The 19,422-nt window shown below is 43.1% G+C and overlaps 1 protein-coding gene across 1 annotated transcript in view; it reads left to right on the top strand.

Moving 5' to 3' along the window:
• LOC124716683 (membrane metallo-endopeptidase-like 1) overlaps positions 1–19,422 on the top strand; it is a 110,693-nt gene that overhangs the window by 73,729 nt on the left and 17,542 nt on the right. Inside the window, exon 7 of the mRNA XM_047243222.1 lies at positions 17,932–18,220. Within this exon, the coding sequence (XP_047099178.1) occupies positions 17,932–18,220 (289 nt within the window). The remainder of the gene's footprint in view (positions 1–17,931; positions 18,221–19,422) is intronic.

Raw genomic sequence — 19,422 nt, 5'->3', positions numbered from 1 at the left:
CACAAATACGTTTCATTTACTGATGACGCACAGTTTATTGGAAATGGTATAAACAGCTTACATAATGAGCACGTATGGTCTGAAGCAAACCCAAATGCAACAGCGCAACGCAATTTCCAGCAACGATTTGACATAAATGTGTGGTGTGGTATAAGCAACACACACTGTCTCCAGGACGTCTAATTGGCGAGACGTACTTATAATTCCTTCAAGAAGAAATGCTCCGTTTGCTCGAAAATGTTCCACTTGCTACGCAATTGTAAATGTATTTTCAACATGACGGCGGCCTCCAAATTTCACCATTGCCGCTACTACACATTTAAATGAACATTTTCCCCAGAAATGGTTCAAATGGCTCTGAGCACTATGGGACTCAACATCTTAGGTCATAAGTCCCCTAGAACTTAGAACTACTTAAACCTAACTAACCTAAGGACATCACACACACCCATGCCCGAGGCAGGATTCGAACCAGCGACCGTAGCAGTCCCGCGGTTACGGACTGCAGCGCCAGAACCGCACGGCCACCGCGGCCGGCCCCCAGAAATGTATTGGTCGTGTAGCTACACATCTGTGGCCACCCAGATCGCTCGATTTAGCACCAATGGATTTTTGTGTATGGGTGTGGATGAAAGACATAGGTTATGAAGGCAAAGTCAATACACGTGAGGCATTACTTGCTCGCATTATGAATGCAATAGAAATTAAGAACAACCCTGTGAAACTGAAACGAGCAACAGAATCTGTCCATACGCGTGCAGTTAAATGCATTGAACTCGGTGGAGACATTTTAAAATATTTATTGTGAATGGATTGTAAAAATTATATGTACACTGTACAACTTCCTTAACACCGAGCTTTGTTCTTTCCGGTTTAACATGAATTCACGTGTGCTATGGCATTAATAAAAACAGATTATCTGTCACATTCATACAATTTCAGTTAACGTTATTACCATCATTCTTACAGAACTAAATTCTCAACAACATCTGTTGAAAACTTTGTGCCATTGTCTGGAATTTAAAAAAACAAATTCGGCCAAGTACTTAATAAATTAAAAATTTTGCTTCTCTGGATGTTCTGGAAAACTACTGCAGATACACGTCTGAGAGATGTTTTATTACATTTACCAGACCAATAAGAACCAAATGAATGGAAATCGTGCTTTACTTTAACCGCGTACAGTTTTACGACGGATTCATATTAGCAAAGTTGCTAAATTTCGCCGGCCGCTGTGACCGAGCGGTTCTAGGCACTTCAGTCCGGAAAAGCCGCAGGTTCGATCCTGCCTCGGGCATGGATGTGCGTGCTGTTCTTATGGTTAGGTTTAAGTAGTTCTAAGTCTAGGGGACTGATGACCTCAGATGTTAAGTCCCATAGTGCTCAAATCCATTTGATCCATTTGATTTGCTAAAATTCAGGCAAAACCTTTTACTGTCTGTAACTAAACATTTGCGGACCTATGTTTATGTGAACTTTCTCTTTAGTTTTACTTGTAGAATAACACATTAAAACATCGCCCTGTATAGGGTGGAAACACTAGAGACCGTTCAAAATTATTTGACGAAATTTGAAGTCATCCGAGGCAGCAAAATCTATGCTTTGTCAGTCGCCCTGTTTGGCGCTCTGATGTAGGATGTTCATTGGGAGTGTTTCGCGAAGTGTGTTTTTTCTTAATGGCAGTCTCTTAATGCTCTTGCATCTTCTGGTACCTTTACTTTCATCCATGAACTCCTGTATCGATCTTCCTGTCTGTCCCCCCCCCCCCCTCTCCTCCCTCCCCCCCCCCAATAATTCTATCTGTCAGAGTACTGACAATATAAAGTAGTGCAAGATGTTAGAAATTCTCAGAAATTCTATATTGAAAGACGTATAATATACAATGCGCACAACCAACAGGAAACAATAGGAGGAGAAGACCCAGAAGTAAATACTCGTATTATGAAGGATCTAAGATAGAGATGTACCGGTTTGCCCCCACTACATATCGATGAAGGAATGACAGTAGCAAAGGAAATGTTCAAGACTGGGATTAAAATTCAGGAAGAAAAAATATCGATAATATGATTCACTGACCACACTGCTATCCTTAGTGAAAGTGGAGAAGAATTACAGGAGCTGTAGAATAGAATGAAGAGTCAACTGAGTGCAGAATGTAGATTGAGAGTCTAGCAGAAAATAACAAAAGCAATTAGAAGCAGCAGAAACGATAGTAGCGAGAAGCGTAGCATGAAAACAGAACCGAGAAGTAGACGGTTTCTGCTACCTTGGAGGCAAAATAACATTTGACGGACAAGGAGACATGAAAAGTAGATTATCACAGAGGGCATTCCAGGTCGAGAGGAGAATGCTTGTATCAAATACCGTCCTTAAGCTGAGGAACAATATCTGAGAACGTGTGTTTAGCGCACAGGACTGTGTGAAAGTGAATACCCGTCAGGGTAGCTGAGAGCCCTAATGCGTTGCTTCCTGGACTCGGGTAGGCGCGCCAGCTCTAACGACGAGGACTGGTATGCCGGACAGCCTGGATATGGTTTTTAGGTGGTTTTCCACATTCCGATAAGTGAATACCGGGCTGGTCCTCCGCCTCAGTAACACAACTCACAGACATTTGAAGACGTTTGCACTCTTTCATGGCTTACACGAGACTCAGACAGCTGGGGTACACTACTTACGTCTCGGGGTGTTCAGGGTGGGGTCAGGAATGGCATCCAGCCATCCTCTGCAACTAACACTGCCAAATCCGTAATAACACGGCCGTCCCCGCGTTGAAGCGGGACAAGGCCCACAGAAAGAAAGAAAACTGTGTGAAAGTGAATCGTGGACTATAAGAAAACCGTAACAGAAGAGAACCAAAGTCGTTGAGGCGTGGTGCTATAGGTGGCTGTAGAAAGTTTGGTGGACTGATAAGAAGTGAAGGGGTTCTCCGAGGAATCAGCTAAGAAAGGAACATATCGAAAATTCTGAAAAGAAGAAGGAACAGCATGACAGGACAAGTGTTAAAATATGAGTGAGTCACTTGCATAGTACTAGAGGGAGCTGTAGAGTGTGAAAACAGTAGGGGAAGACAGAGATTGGAATTCATCCAACAAATGGTTGAGTACATAGCGTAAATGGAAATGGAAATGTCGTGTGGCTAGGGCCTCCCGTCGGGTAGACCGTTTGCCTGGTGCAGGTCTTTCGACTTGACGCCACTTCGGCGACCTGCGCGTCGATGGGGATGAAATGATGATGATTAGGACAACACAACACCCAGTCCCTGAGCGGAGAAAATCTCCGACCCAGCCGGAAATCGAACCCGGGCCCTTAGGATTGACAGTCTGTCACGCTGACCACTCAACTACCGGGGCGGACAGTACATAGGGTGTAAGTGCTACTCTCATACGAAGAAGTTGGTGCAAGAAAAAAAATTCGTGGCGGACCCTATAGAACCGCTCAATAGACTGAAGCAGGTATAGCTAACGATGTTACTCCCTGTAAAAATCTGTTTGGAGTAGGCTCATGGTCTGTTCTGCTCGTCTACGCACTTTTTTATTCCAGAGACTGCCTGTTCTTGGTATGTTGAATATTGCATTCCACCAGCACAAGTCTAAACGTTGCTGTTTTCCTTTTGCCATCCCCCACTCCCCCCCTCCCCCTTACAGCATTTAGATCTAGACCGTAGTATACGGAAGAGTCTAGTGGGCTGGTCCATCTACCTGTGGATGGAAAATGGTAATGATAATGACCACGACAGTGATGATAGAGGTGATAATAAGCTCTTGATTATGTATAAAATTACCCTTTGTTTAAATTTTCTGCTCCTAGCTTCGCAAATAAAAATCATGACGAGGCAGGTTCTGATCAGGTGTGAATATAATCCAACGTATAGAAATACTGGCAGGCACCATCCTTTAGGGAGGTCGGTTTGGGCTCTGAAGAACTGTAGGAACGCGCGATTACAACGTTTAGAAAAAGTCTTTGACAGTTTTGACTGGAATATATCGTTAAAATCAAAGAAGCCAGTTGTACGCGTTGGAATTATATGGAATGGGGTCATGCTTTAGCTGACAAAACAATCTGCGCATCAACTAAACGGCGGACATCTCGATGCGTGACGCTTGGAACTCCAGAGCAAAGCAATACTTGACACAAAAAGCATGCATGATCTAATTGAATATTTGAAACATTTTCTCCATGATTTATCACTTGAAAAATGCCAATGGACAAGCAACAGAATACCGAGAACACAACAGAACTGAAAACTTGTTTTGCTGAAAAATGGAGCTTAGACATTTGACATTCCACTCTTCAATTGACGTCAGAAAGACATGGGCCTAAGATGAACATGCTGCACTTCTAATAGGTGTATTATGTATGAGACACATGTAATGGTTAGACTGGAAGCCTCTAAATCGAACATGGTAATTCTTTTTCCCTCTATTGAATCATGCAAATGTGTTGAATTAGAAAAAGCTTGAAACAATGTGAACAGAAAAAAACTGTGGGACATACCGTTTATAAGCTCATATCCTACACACTTTAGGGAAGCTTTAAAAGGCTTATAGAAGGAGATGAAAGTAATAATAAAAGTAGGCAAAAATAAAACTGAAGATATCGCTACCAATAAGGCTGCAACCCTCACCAACCTTATGAAATGTGTGTATAAATGATTTGATTAAGAACTGCAGACAATAAATCTGATCGTATAGATTAATAGAAATGAATATGTTAATATCCTTAAGTGTGCAGCTAATAGCACAATTTTGAAAGAAAGATGAACTGCAAGAAGTCTACAAACTACATCAGTTAGTAAAAAGAGAACATAACTTTCGCATATCAATAATGAAAACTGCAGTTACGTCTCATCATGAGAAATACTTTACCTCCTCAAAAATAATGATTCATAATCCCCCACATGAGCAGATCTCCAGCTTTGTTATTTTTTAGGGTATGATATAAGTTATAATACGGACAAGGATATAGAATATAAGGTTCGCAAATATCAATCAGTGTGAAGAGTGATAAACAAAATATTTAAAAAGGGGGAAAAATAAAAATTTTGTAAAACCATGGCTTTTTCCGCATTGCTGTACGGAACTCAGTAATGGATCCCTAAACGGTGCGGTAAAAGCAAGCTACAAGCAACAGAAATGAGAATCCTGAGAAAAGTGAGAGTTGTTGTCAGGGAAGATCACATAATATATGAGGCTATAAAGAGTCGTCTAGATATTTATAATATTAATGAAAAGATTAAGAAGGGGCGTAAAAAGACCCCGAACGAGATGATAGTGAATAACCGAATACGGTACAGGTGAAATGTCCAAGCACTGCAGTCCGAAGAAGAGGAAGGAGAAGAAGAAGAAGAAGAAGAAGAAGAAGACTATATTCCCCATAGCCACAACAACAATGGGAACGTTAAACAGTGACATCCTTTTAATTCAAAATTGCTGCCCGGTAATTTCCTTCTATTAAAGTAGATAAGTGCAGCTACGGGGTCCCTACCAGAAATAACCATTACAGCTTTGTTCGCTGAAAGGTGGGTCCGATTTGGAAGTTTTCCATGGAAGCATCCCTGTATAAAGTCTTCGCGTTGTTCAGACCGCATCAGATCGGAGTTGCAATCGAGCTTTCCAAGATTATCACCATCTTCTTCGTCAGGAAATAACGCCCTACCGGGAACGAAATCTGCTATCTGTATAGAGGCCTTCAAGATTGTGATTGGTCACGTGACTTCATGTTGGCGGTGACGTCACCTTAAGGGCAGGATCAGTATGCGCAAATCCAAGAAATTGGTAATGTGGCGTTATGGAGCCCCCCACCCCCATCAAATGGGCACCGACAGAGGGGCGGAAGGGCAAAAGAGATAACCCCCAGCATTAGCTCTTTTGTTATGATTTTGTTTGTATTAATTTTAAGCCGTTTAGTTTTACTTACATTTACATCTATGCAGCTAATCTGCAAATCACACGCAAGTTCCTAACAAAGGGTTCATCGAAATGCCTTCACCGAATTCTCTATTATTCCACTCTGGAACAGCGCGGAAAGAAAGAACACATACAGGGTGTCCCAGCTATCTTGTCCCCCCAAAATATCTCTGGAACAATAACAGCTATTGGAAAACGACTTTCACCGGTATCAATGTAGGGCTGGGGCCCATGAATGTACACATTTGGAAACATTCTAAAACGAAAGCATATGTGTTTTTTAACACAAACTTATGTTTTATTAAATGGACATCCTATATTTTTTCTTCGGCAATCCATAGCATGACAAAGCACATACACAATGGCGTTGATTGCATCGCAATATTCCTATTACATCTCGAGATATTGAGACGCGAAGTTGGCGCTTGAAACACACGACATGCGCTGCCAGCGCACGTCCTGAGGCTCAGGCGTGAACCCCATGCTGCCCGTAATCGCAGCAGGATGGCAGCAGACCGTGTTATTCGTTTCGGACCTCTTGATAAGTATGGAGGTGTGATTACGCATGTCAATCACATCGCGATTACGGGCAGCATGGGGTTCACGCCTGAGCCTCAGGACGTGCGCTAGCAGCGCATCTCGGGTGTTTGAAGCGTCAACTTCGCGTCTCAATATCTCGGGATGTAATGGGAATATTGCGATACAATCAACGCCATTGTGTATGTGCTTTGTCATGCTATGGATTGCTGAAGAAAAAATATAGGAGGTCCATTTAAAAAAAACATATGTTTGTGTTAAAAAACACATATGCTTTCGTTTTAGAATGTTTCCAAATATGTACATTCATGGGCCCCAGCCCTACATTGATACCGGTGAAAGTCGTTTTCCAATAGCTGTTATTGTTCCAGAGATATTTTGGGTGGACAAGATAGCTGGGACACCGTGTATATCTTTTCGTGTGAACTCTGATTTCATTTGTTTTCTTATAATGATCATTTCTCTATATGTAGTTCGGCGTCAACAAAATATTTTCATATTCAGAGGAGAAAGCTAGTGATTGAAACTTCATGAGATGATCTCGCCGCAACGAAAAACTCATTTGTTTTGATGATTTCCACCTCAAAATCTGTGTCATGTCCATGACACTCTCTCCCCTATTTCTCGATAATACAAAACGTGCTTCCCTTTTTTGAATTTTTTCAATGTAATCCGTTAAGTCCATCTGATAAGGATCCGAGACCGCGCAGCGGTATTTCAAAAGAGGACGGAGAAGCGTCGTGCGGGCACGACAGCTGGCATCTTCTAAGTGCTCAGCCAATGAAACGCAGTCTTTGGTTCGTCTACCCCACAACATTTTCTGTGTGTTCTTGCCAATGAAAGATGTGATGAGCATTACATGTTTGAGCTGATTTCAACTACAGAGTGCAAGAACGAAATTGCAATTATCTGTTGAAACACCAGAGGAAATGCGCCTGGTGACTCCTAGGAAATACTGTATAAAGTCGAAACGTTGTTTCTGAAATGGTCGAAAAGTTCTCGACTGATTTACTTCAACTCTTCACGCGCTGCTCTGATAAACGTTTAGAGCGACAAAAGCTACATTTTTTTTAAGAACACTATACTGGTTTTCTGTTAAAACTGATTGGGAGGGAAAAATTGCTCTTCTGTACTGAGAAGATGCGTGGTTCCCTTTTCTTTTCTATCGGTCTGCTCTAACCACGGCTGCATTTCACGTATACTATTGGATGAAACTGTTTATCTTTACATATTATTTCTCGTAGTACATGATTTTGAGCAAAAATTGTATGCGCAACAATATGCTGTTCTGTTTTCTCCTCGCAGTCGTTTTTAACGCAAAACTGGTAATTTGTACGAGGGTAAGCCAATTATTATCCGCAATTTAGTTATATTTTGGTTTAGTTTCATATAAGGTGACCATATTTTCTTCGGACAAAAGTGGGACATTCATACATTTTTTTAGCCAAAAAGTGGGACAATTTTTTAGTTCTCGTTAAATATCACTTTTAATGCTAACATTTCTTCTTCCTCTGAAAATATAGCCTTCACTGATATCAGTGTGTGTGTGTGTGTGTGTGTGTGTGTGTGTGTGTACAAAACCAAACAAAGACTGGAAAGAAGTACATTTCAAGTTTTCAGAAATTTACTTATTAAGAAATGTAACACTTATAACACAGAATGTAGAAAGACATACACTAACAATCACTACAAAAAAAGTTCTTAGTGAACAATAGGAATTTATGGTTTTGTGGATTCCACACTGCAATCACATTTCTTCAAAGATGAAATTTCATTCAGCAACTCAGGTTTGCCTAATAGGTATGAACAGAAGTCAGTGCAACTGTATTTACTGAAGTTAAAACAGGTCAGTAAAATACACTTAACGCTCCTGACAGTAAATCTATTCTTCTCGTCTGTCCACTGTGACGATAATAAGCTGAAAACTCTTTCAACATTTGCATTGTGGGCCGGGAGTGAAAAGAAGTACTGCGCTATATTAAGCGATTCTCTGAACTGTTCATTACACTGGCAAGATCTGAAAAACCTACAGAATTTTTCATGTGCAATCAACTGATTCCATTGTTCACTGTCTATTTCCACTTGTTGTTTTACAAATGACTGTATATGAACTGTTTCATCAAATAAGAGGCTGTCATTTACTAGAATGCCCTTTTCATTTAGCCACATTAAAGTATTTTCAACTACTGACCATTCTGGTGGTTCTGTGAGCATCATCCATGAGAATACAGAAAACTCAGCTATTCCCTGTAACCATGAGGACAAACAGTGTACTGAAGCATCATAAAACGTTGATACTGCTATGTCAAATTTCTTAACAGACTGGTCATCACAATCATTCAGCAGTTTTTTTACACTTAGTGGTACAAATGTTCATGTTTCCTTGAATTAAGACTTTCAAAACTTTATTGAAGACTGCTAACACTTCACATATGGAATTATTCTGCTTCTCAATGCTCAGAATGGATTGTTGGAAAACGCTCATTTGTGAATGTACAAAAAGTAAATAACATTCATTTATAGGATCACTGAAAAAACTCTTTAAGATTGCAGGGCACTTTGAGTTAGACTGTGACAAAAAGGAAGGTTGCAAAGGTTCATACATTTTCAAGATCCTTTCTATGGCTGGCAACAATGAAAGCCACCTTGTTTTGGAAAAGGAAGATAAATTTTTGTAACTGACACCAACAAATTCACAGAATTCAGTGAGTTCTACAACACGAATAGAAAAAATAAGAAAATGGTTGTACAACTTCATGACAATGCAGTCAATGTCAACAGGTAAAACATCACAAGCACTTTGAAGTGTGTTATGAACAACATGTGCCAGACAACCTATGCCAACAATGTTAGAGTTTTTTTAATTTTTCTTTCAGATGTGTGAAGACATTATTACCCTTATTCTTCATTACCCCCCAAAATTACAGTTAGTATTGTCTGCACCAAATGCAACACACTTTGAGATGATTTTGAATGACTGTATAGCATGAGAAAGATAATTGGAAATTGTTTTGGACTTTTCGTTCTGCAATTCATCAAGATCAAGCAATTTCGTCTGCAGCCCACCCTCACTTACAGAAAAATACTGAACTATCAGAGGAAAAAGTTTCTGAAGCCCATGGTTGCTAGCATCAGTAGCTATTGAAAAGTATTTTGCACTGTTTACAGCAGCTATTTCCTGTTTCTGGGAATGAGGACCTATAATATTGTTGATAATTGCTTCACACTTTGTTCTTCCACACGAAACATTTTCTGGAATCTTAGAATCAGGAAATTTTTTTTTTGTTTAGTTGAACACTGCAGTCATTAGAACGATAGCTTTGGTGGTGTTTAACAACATGGAATGACAGTGTTCCCTCTGCTGCAGCTACGTTTTTCTGTTCCTGTGTATTTGAAATTACAAAATATCTCGTCATTTTTTGCGAGGAAGCTGCCGATCGAAGATTCTTCCTGTGTTTCTCTGATTCCATACGATGCTTGAGATCTGCAGCACCAACATGAGACACGGATACAGCACAGCTACATACGTTACATTTTGCTGAACAGTCATTGTCTGTAGCAGTGAAGCAAGGAAATTTCCTCTGAAGCTCTTCCGAAAACTTTGATTTTCGTTTCGGCATAGCCACGACGTGCTAGCACTTCACGAAACTGATACTGAGTGCCGACAACAATGGCAAGCAAAAACAAAGAAAATAAGAGTACGCAACAATTATAGTGCTTAAGCTGTCCATTACAGGGGGTACCAACGTACGGAATGTCAGTTTCAATTGATAGTTGATAAAATCGACACTCAGAAAATATTTTAACCACTTTGTAAATGTCTGAAAATAATCCTTGAAAATCGGGACAAATTGCTTGTTTGAAAAAAAAAAAAAGTCGGGACAAATTTTTGAGCCTCAAAAAAACGGGACAATCCCAATTAATCGGGATGTATGGTCAACTTAGTTTCATAGTAGCGTCGTTTTAGGTTGATGACGCATGCTTTGTTCATTTGCTGTTATATCTTTGCAATTTTCAAGCTGCTAGGTTAGTTTCGTTATCGCTGCCGTGCTGTTAATCATGGCTGCTCCGCGTCTATTTGCACCAAAGAAGAGCAATGTTCAGTGATCCGTTTTCTGTGGTCGAAAGGCGTATCAGGGGCCGAAATTCATCGAAGACTTTCGGCACAGTACGGGAACAGTGTTTTGCCAGAACGGAGCGTCTACGAATGGATTGAAAAATTCCGAAATGGTCGCACAGGTGTAACGCACGATGAAGGAGCCGGACGACCGTTTATCGCCACAAATGAAGAAACCATTGAGCGTTCACGTGAAATGATTGTCTTAAACAGACGAAGTGGTACATCTTCTGCAAATTAGTCACGGTTCTGCCACGAACTCATCCACAACCGACTTGGGTTTCATAAAGTTTGTGCAAGATGGGTCCCAAAACAACTCACACAGTTGCATAAACAAACGCGTCGAACATCTGCAAAAAACGTTTGGATCGCTGTGTTAACATAGGGGACAACTTCTTATTCAGGATCATTACCGGTGACGAAACATGGATCCATCATTACGAGCCAGAGACTAAACGGCAGAATATGGAATAGAAATATCCAAATTCGCCGTGGAAGACAAAGTTCAAGACCCAACCGTCCGCAGGAAAACTGATGCTCACGGTTTTTTGCGACGCACAAGGTCCAGCACTGGAACATTATTGGGAAATGGGCACAACAATAAACAGTGTACGTTACAGTGAGATGCTTACTGTAAGGTTACAGCCTGCAATTCCAAGCAAACGCCGAGGACTGCTGTCAAAAAGTGTTGTGTTGTTGCACGACAGTGCCCGACCGCATACTGCCGCCCACACTGCTGAACCGCTCCAGAAACTCAAATTTGAAGTACTGGGTCATCCTCCATGTAGTCCCGATCTTCTCACTTCTGACCATCACTTGTTTGGTCCACTCAAACAGTCATTAAGGGACGTCGATTTGCCTCGGACGAAGCAGTGAAAGAAGCGGTACATTCCTGGCTCACAGCTCAACCTAGAAACTCCTTTTATGAGGGCATCAGGAAGCTTGTACAACGATGGACAAAGTGCGTTGAAACTCAAGGAGACTATATAGAAAAATGATGTTCTTGTTGATACTTCCTGGCGGATTAAAACTGTGTGCCGGACCGCGACTCGAACTCGGGACCTTTCTTGTAAGTTTCCTATTTGATTATAAAAAAAATTTGATTACAAAAAAAATTCAATCTGTATATTGAGCAAGCAGTAAAGGAAACAAAAGAAAAATTCGGAGTAGGTATTAAAGTCGACAGAGAAGCAATAAAAACGTTGAGGTTCGCCGATGACATTGAAATTCTCTCAGAGACAGCAAAGGACTTGGAAGAGCTGTTGAACCGAATGGACAGTGTCTTGAAAGGAGGATATAAGATGAACATCAACAAAAGCAAAACAAGGATAATACGGGTAGGATGTAGTCGAATTAAGTCGGGTGATGCTGAGGGAGTTAGATTAGGAAATGAGACACTTAAAGTAGTTTGCTATTTGGGGAGCAAAATAACTGACGATGGTCGAAGTAGAGAGGATATATAATTATTGACTTACCCTCGTAGTTATGACTTACCGATCTATGATTAGAATACTACAACGGATCTGAATCGTCTGAAACTTTGTAATCCTACCTGTTCGCAGATTAAAACTATGCTAAATAATGTTATAGGAGCTACTATCCTCACAGACCCAGTAGCTGAAGAGGCATTCCATAAGGAAGTGTTATAGGCCCTCTATTGTTCCTAATCTATATTAACGACATAGGAGCCAATCTGAGTAGCCCTCTTAGATTATTTGCAGACGATGCTGTCATTTACCGTCTTGTAAAGTCACCATATGACCAAAACAAATTGCAAAATGATTTAGATGAGATATCTGTGTGGTGGGAAAAGTGGAAATTGACCCTGAATAGAGAAAAGTCTGAAGTTATTCACATAAGTACTAAAACAACTCAGCTAAATTTCGATTAAGCGATAAGTCACACAAATGTGAAGGCTGTAAATTCAACTAAATACTTAGGGATTACAATTACAAATAACCTAAGTTGGAACGATCACATAGATAATGTTGTGGGTATGACCAACCAAAGACTGCCATTCATTTTCAGAACACTTCGAAGGCGCAACAGATCTACTAAAGAGACTGCTTACACTATAATTTGTCCGCCCTGTTCTGGAGTATTGCTGTGCGATATGGGATCCGTATCAGGTGGGACTGACGCATGATACTGAAAAAAGTTCAAAGAAGGGCTGCTCGTTTTGTATTATCGCGAAACAGGGGAGATAGGGCCACAGACATGATACGTGAATTGGATTGCCAATGATTAAAACAAAGGCGATCTTCAAAATCAAATGGCTCTGAGCACTATGGGACTTAACATCTGTGGTCCTCAGTCCCCTAGAACTTAGAACTACTTAAACCTAACTAACCTAAGGACATCACACACATCCATGCCCGAGGCAGGATTCGAACCTGCGACCGTAGCAGTCGCGCGGTTCCGGACTGAGCGCCTAGAACCGCTAGACCACCGCGGCCGGCAAAGGCGATCTTCTCATGAAATTTCAGTCACCAGTTTTCTCCTCCGATAGCGAAAACATTCTGTTGGCATCCACCTACATAGGGAGAAATGATCATCACAATAAAATAAGAGAACTCAGGGCTCGCACAGAAAAATGTAAGTACTCGTTTTTCCCGCGCGGCGTTCGTGAGTGGAACGGTAGAGAGACAGCTTGAAGGTGGTTCATTGAACCCTCAGCCAGGCACTTAATTCTGAATGGCAGAGTAATCACGTAGATATTGATGTAGATTAGAGGTCTAACTCACACCTCATATATCTATGATTCTTAACTATTTACCCATTCATTTTAACCCTTGTTGCTCACACGGAACATGAAGATGTAAACTTTGCGCTCAGGGACAGTCGATTGTACAAAATTGCGGAAACTATGAAATTGGTCAGTGCTTTGTAGCAAAAAGAAACTGTTTTTAGACGTTTCATGTAGTACTTCTATTATAACAACCACAGACCTTTTGTGGGCAATGATAGTTAAGGGATCATACTGTATTTTGAAACAATGTACTTAAAAATTTTTAAATAATAGATTCAGCTATCAGTCGTCCTTTTGAAATTTTATTGGCAGATCTAGATTTCAGCCAGAAACTAGCCATCCTCAATGCACTATCAGTTTTGATCAACGCATATAATGCCTGTTGGTCGGGCTTCATTCACAGTTCATTGAATTGAGTATTCTTACCAAGAACAGTGAAACACAAAATTTTTCATCTCTATCCGAGTAGCCAAACACCAGTTTTCAAAAATACAACTCTAAAATGCTTTCGTAATGAAATATTTTCGTAAAACGTTTCACCCCCGTTTCACTACCTTAGGGATTGAATTCCCAAAAACAGTGACATGCGCATGTTTTATTTCCAACAGAGAAGACAAAAATATACACTCCTGGAAATGGAAAAAAGAACACATTGACACCGGTGTGTCAGACCCACCATACTTGCTCCGGACACTGCGAGAGGGCTGTACAAGCAATGATCACACGCACGGCACAGCGGACACACCAGGAACCGCGGTGTTGGCCGTCGAATGGCGCTAGCTGCGCAGCATTTGTGCACCGCCGCCGTCAGTGTCAGCCAGTTTGCCGTGGCATACGGAGCTCCATCGCAGTCTTTAACACTGGTAGCATGCCGCGACAGCGTGGACGTGAACCGTATGTGCAGTTGACGGACTTTGAGCGAGGGCGTATAGTGGGCATGCGGGAGGCCGGGTGGACGTACCGCCGAATTGCTCAACACGTGGGGCGTGAGGTCTCCACAGTACATCGATGTTGTCGCCAGTGGTCGGCGGAAGGTGCACGTGCCCGTCGACCTGGGACCGGACCGCAGCGACGCACGGATGCACGCCAAGACCGTAGGATCCTACGCAGTGCCGTAGGGGACCGCACCGCCACTTCCCAGCAAATTAGGGACACTGTTGCTCCTGGGGTATCGGCGAGGACCATTCTCAACCGTCTCCATGAAGCTGGGCTACGGTCCCGCACACCGTTAGGCCGTCTTCCGCTCACGCCCCAACATCGTGCAGCCCGCCTCCAGTGGTGTCGCGACAGGCGTGAATGGAAGGACGAATGGAGACGTGTCGTCTTCAGCGATGAGAGTCGCTTCTGCCTTGGTGCCAATGATGGTCGTATGCGTGTTTGGCACCGTGCAGGTGAGCGCCACAATCAGGACTGCATACGACCGAGGCACACAGGGCCAACACCCGGCATCATGGTGTGGGGAGCGATCTCCTACACTGGCCGTACACCACTGGTGATCGTCGAGGGGACACTGAATAGTGCACGGTACATCCAAACCGTCATCGAACCCATCGTTCTACCATTCCTAGACCGGCAAGGGAACTTGCTGTTCCAACAGGACAATGCACGTCCGCATGTATCCCGTGCCACCCAACGTGCTCTAGAAGGTGTAAGTCAACTACCCTGGCCAGCAAGATCTCCGGATCTGTCCCCCATTGAGCATGTTTGGGACTGGATGAAGCGTCGTCTCACGCGGTCTGCACGTCCAGCACGAACGCTGGTCCAACTGAGGCGCCAGGTGGAAATGGCATGGCAAGCCGTTCCACAGGACTACATCCAGCATCTCTACGATCGTCTCCATGGGAGAATAGCAGCCTGCATTGCTGCGAAAGGTGGATATACACTGTACTAGTGCCGACATTGTGCATGCTCTGTTGCCTGTGTCTATGTGCCTGTGGTTCTGTCAGTGTGATCATGTGATGTATCTGACCCCAGGAATGCGTCAATAAAGTTTCCCCTTCCTGGGACAATGAATTCACGGTGTTCTTATTTCAATTTCCAGGAGTGTATTTACACAGAAAAATGCGTTTCACTGCCAAAGGGGTTGAATTTCCAAAAACAGTGAAACATATACGGTACGTTTTATTTCTGTCTGAGAAGTCAAATTTAAATTTTCATAGACTTATCGTTAAAAATGTTTCCGTAATAAAATATTTTCATAAAAAGTCTCATCCGCTATTCCACCCTCTCAGGGGTTCACTTCCCAAAAACACTGAAACACGTATTTTTTGTTAGTAACTGAGAAGTCAAATACCAATGTTCACAGATGTAGCATTAAAAATATTTCAGTAGTTCATTAATAAGGATATATTTCTGAAAAATGCTATCAGCTACTATTTCACCCTCACAGGGTTAAATGTCTTTGTATCTGACCGAGAAACCAAACACAAATTTTCGTATATCTAGCTTCAAAATTTGCTGAATAGCGAAACTTTTAAAAAGAAACCTTCTTCGCCTATTCCACCCGCTTACAGTAGGAATTTCGAAAAACCGCTTCTTAAACGACGCCTTCAGTATAAGAACCACACCTTCTCCATATATCAGGTTTCTATCCTTAACGGTTTGGGCTGGGCGATGGTAGGTCAGTTAGTCAGTCAGGACTGACATTTATATAGAGGATAAGTAGTTTTATCCTAGGGAACAAAAATCAAATAATCTCCGTACTGTCGTACATTGTTTCTCTTCATCATCCAGGAATCTCTCCACGCATGTCCCAGGTGATTCCACTGGTTGGTTGCTGGTAGTGTTCTCGTCAGTTCAATCAGTGGGTATCTTCTCCACCTGTTGATGGCCCAGCTGCGTGGATATTGGCGTACGCCAGTCCCAAGGCAGCCCGTTCTTCGGATTCCATGCAGACTCGCTATGACCTTCTTGTAGGTCCATCTTCGAAACTGTCTTAGTAGCGACCTTTTTCATAAAAATTTTCATGGCCTATTTCACCTACTTAGGGTTGAAATTGGAAAAATTCCTTCTTAAATGACGCCTACAGTGTAAGATATACATCTTCTCCAAATTTCAAGTTTCTGTCGTCAGCGGTGTTGGCTGGGCGATGTTGAGTCAGTTAGTGAGGACATTGCCTTTTATACACTACTGGCCATTCAAATTGCTACACCAGGAGGAAATGCAGATGATAAACGGGTATTCATTGGACAAATATATTATATTAGAACTGACACGTGATTACATTTTCACGCAATTTCGGTGCATAGATTCTGAGAAATCAGTACCCAGAACAACCACCGCTGGCCGTAATAACGGCCTTGATACGCCTGAGCACTCAGTCAAACAGAGCTTGGATGGCGTGTACAGGTACAGTTGCCCACGCAGCTTCAACACGATACCACAGTTCATCAAGAGTAGTGACTGGCGTATTGTGACGAGCCATTGCTCGGCCACCATTGCCCAGACGTTTTCAATTGGTGAGAGATCTGCAGAATGTGCTGGCCAGGGCAGCAGTCGAACACTTTGTGTATCCAGAAAGGCCCGTAGAGGACCTGTAACATGCGGTCGTGCATTATCCTGCTGAAATGTAGGGTTTTGCAGGGATCCAATGAAGGGTAGAGGCACGGGTCGTAACACATCTGAAATGTAACGTCCACTGTTCAAAGTGCCGTCAATGCGAACAGAAGGTGTACGAGACGTGTAACCAATGGCACCCCATACCAACACGCCGGATGATACGCCAGTATGGAGATGACGAATACACGCTTCCAATGTGCGTTCACCGCAATGTCGCCAAACACGGATGCGACCATCATGATGCTGTAAACAGAACCTGGATTCATCCGACAAAATGACGTTTTGGTATTCGTGCACCCAGGTTTGTCGTTGAGTAGACCATCGCAGGCGCTCCTGTGTGTGATGCAGCGTCAAGGGTAACCACAGCCATGGTCTCCGAGCTGACAGTCCATGCTACTGCTAACTTCGTCGAACTGTTCGTGCAGATGGTTGATGTTTTGCAAACGTCGCCATCTGTTGACTCAGGGATCGAGACAGGGCTGCACGATCCGTTACAGCCATGGAAATAAGATGCCTGTCATCTCGACCGCTAGTGATACGAGGGCATTGGGATCCAGCACGGCGTTCCGTATTACTCTCCTGAACCCACCGATTCCATATTCTGCTAACAGTCATTGAATCTCGACCAATGCGAGCAGCAATGTAGCGATTGGATAAACGGCAATCGCGATAGCCTACAATCCGACTTTTATCAAAGTCAGAAACGTGATGGTACGCATTTCTCCTCCTTACACGAGGCATCACAACAACGTTTCACCAGGCAACGCCGGTCAACTGTTGTTTGTGTATGAGAGATCGGTTGGAAACTTTCCTCGTGTCAGCACGTTGTAAGTGTTCCCACCGGCGCCAACCTTGTGTGAATGCTCTGAAAAGCTAATCATTTGCATATCACAGCATCTTCTTCCTGTCGGTTAAATTTCGCGTGTGTAGCACGTCATCTTTGTGGTGTATAGAGGCAAGTACATCTGGCAACGCTGTCTCATGTCCTTTTCAACTCATTCGGTTCATTTGACGTCTGTGTGATTGTAACGCTCGGAGTGCATGACGGAGACCCTCGTTGGCAGGCACCAGGAGCTGGAGGAGCGCATCCGCAAGCTGTGGCGCATGAGGGCGCGCCAGCAGGCTCGTCCAGGGGAGCCCCGGCAGTGCAGCGGCCGGCTGTGCGCCGTCGTCAGCCAGAGTCGCAGGAGGGCGGCCTCCAGGGAGGAGCTGGCCTACGTGGACTACGTGCGCGCCGCCGCCACCCACGCACACGTCTGGACCAGCGGCAGGAGCAGCGCCGCCGCGCTGGACCGAGACCTCCAGGACGAGGCCGCCTGGACCATCCTGGACTTGGAGCAGAGTCTGCGCAAGGTCGGTCTACACCTACCCTCCCCAGGTCACCTAACCGTTAGTGGCGCTGCCCCCCCCCCCCCCTCGTCACCTGTTCCATTTCCGAATGGCGTGCGGGGAGGACGACCTCCGGCTAAGCTCCGTGTAGGCTACAGCTTCTCTCATTTTCTCGTCGGGCGTATGTCGGAGTAACTACACTGATCAGCCAGAACAATATTGTTGTTGTTATTGTGGTCTTCAGTTCTGAGACTGGTTTGATGCAGCTCTCCATGCTACTCTATCCTGTGCAAGCTTCGTCATCTCCGAGTACCTGCTGCAGCGTGCATCTTTCTCAATCTGCTTAATGAGTTCATCCCTTGGTCTACCTCCACGATTTTTATCCTCCACGCTTCCCTCCAGTACTAAACTGGCGATCCCTTAATGCCTCAGAACATGTCCTACCAACCGATCCCTTCTTCTAGTCAAGTTGTGCCACAAATTTCTCTCCTCCCCAATTCTATTAAGGACCCCCTCATTAGTTATGTGATCTACCCACCTAATCTTCACCATTCTTCTGTAGCACCACATTTCGAAAGCTTCCATTCTCTTTTTGTCTAAACTATTTATCGTCCATGTTTCACTTCCATACATGGCTACACTCCACACAAATACTCTCCGAAACGACTTCCTGACACTTAAATCTATACTCGATGTTAACAAATTTCTCTTCTTCAGAAACGCTTTCCTTGCCATTGCCAGTCTACATTTTATATCCGTTCTACTTCGACCATCATCAGTTATTTTGCTCCCCAAAAGGCAAAACTCCTTTACTACTTTAAGTCTCTCATTTCCTAATCTAATACCCTCAGCATAACCCGACTTAATTCCACTACATTCCATTATCGTTGTTTTACTTTTGTTGATGTTCATCTTATATCCTCCTTTCAAGTCACTGTCCGTTCCGTTCAACTGCTCCTCCAAGTACTTTGCTGTTTCTGATAGAATTACAATGTCATCGGCGAACCTCAAAGTTTTTATTTCTTCTCCATGGATTTTAATACCTACTCCGAATTTTTCTTTTGGTTCCTTTGCTGCTTGCTCAATATACAGATTGAATAGCATCGAGGAGAGGCTACAACCCTGTCTCACTCCCTTCCCGACCACTGCTTGCCTTTCATGTCCCTCGACTCTTATAACTGCCATCTGCTTTCTGTACAAATTGTAAATAGCCTTTCGCTCCCTGT

This window comes from Schistocerca piceifrons, chromosome 9 (genome assembly GCF_021461385.2).
Source record: "Schistocerca piceifrons isolate TAMUIC-IGC-003096 chromosome 9, iqSchPice1.1, whole genome shotgun sequence".
Classification (NCBI taxonomy): domain Eukaryota; kingdom Metazoa; phylum Arthropoda; class Insecta; order Orthoptera; family Acrididae; genus Schistocerca; species Schistocerca piceifrons.
The sequence above is the reverse complement of the archived record's forward strand: the minus strand, read 5'-3'. Positions and strand labels throughout refer to the sequence as shown.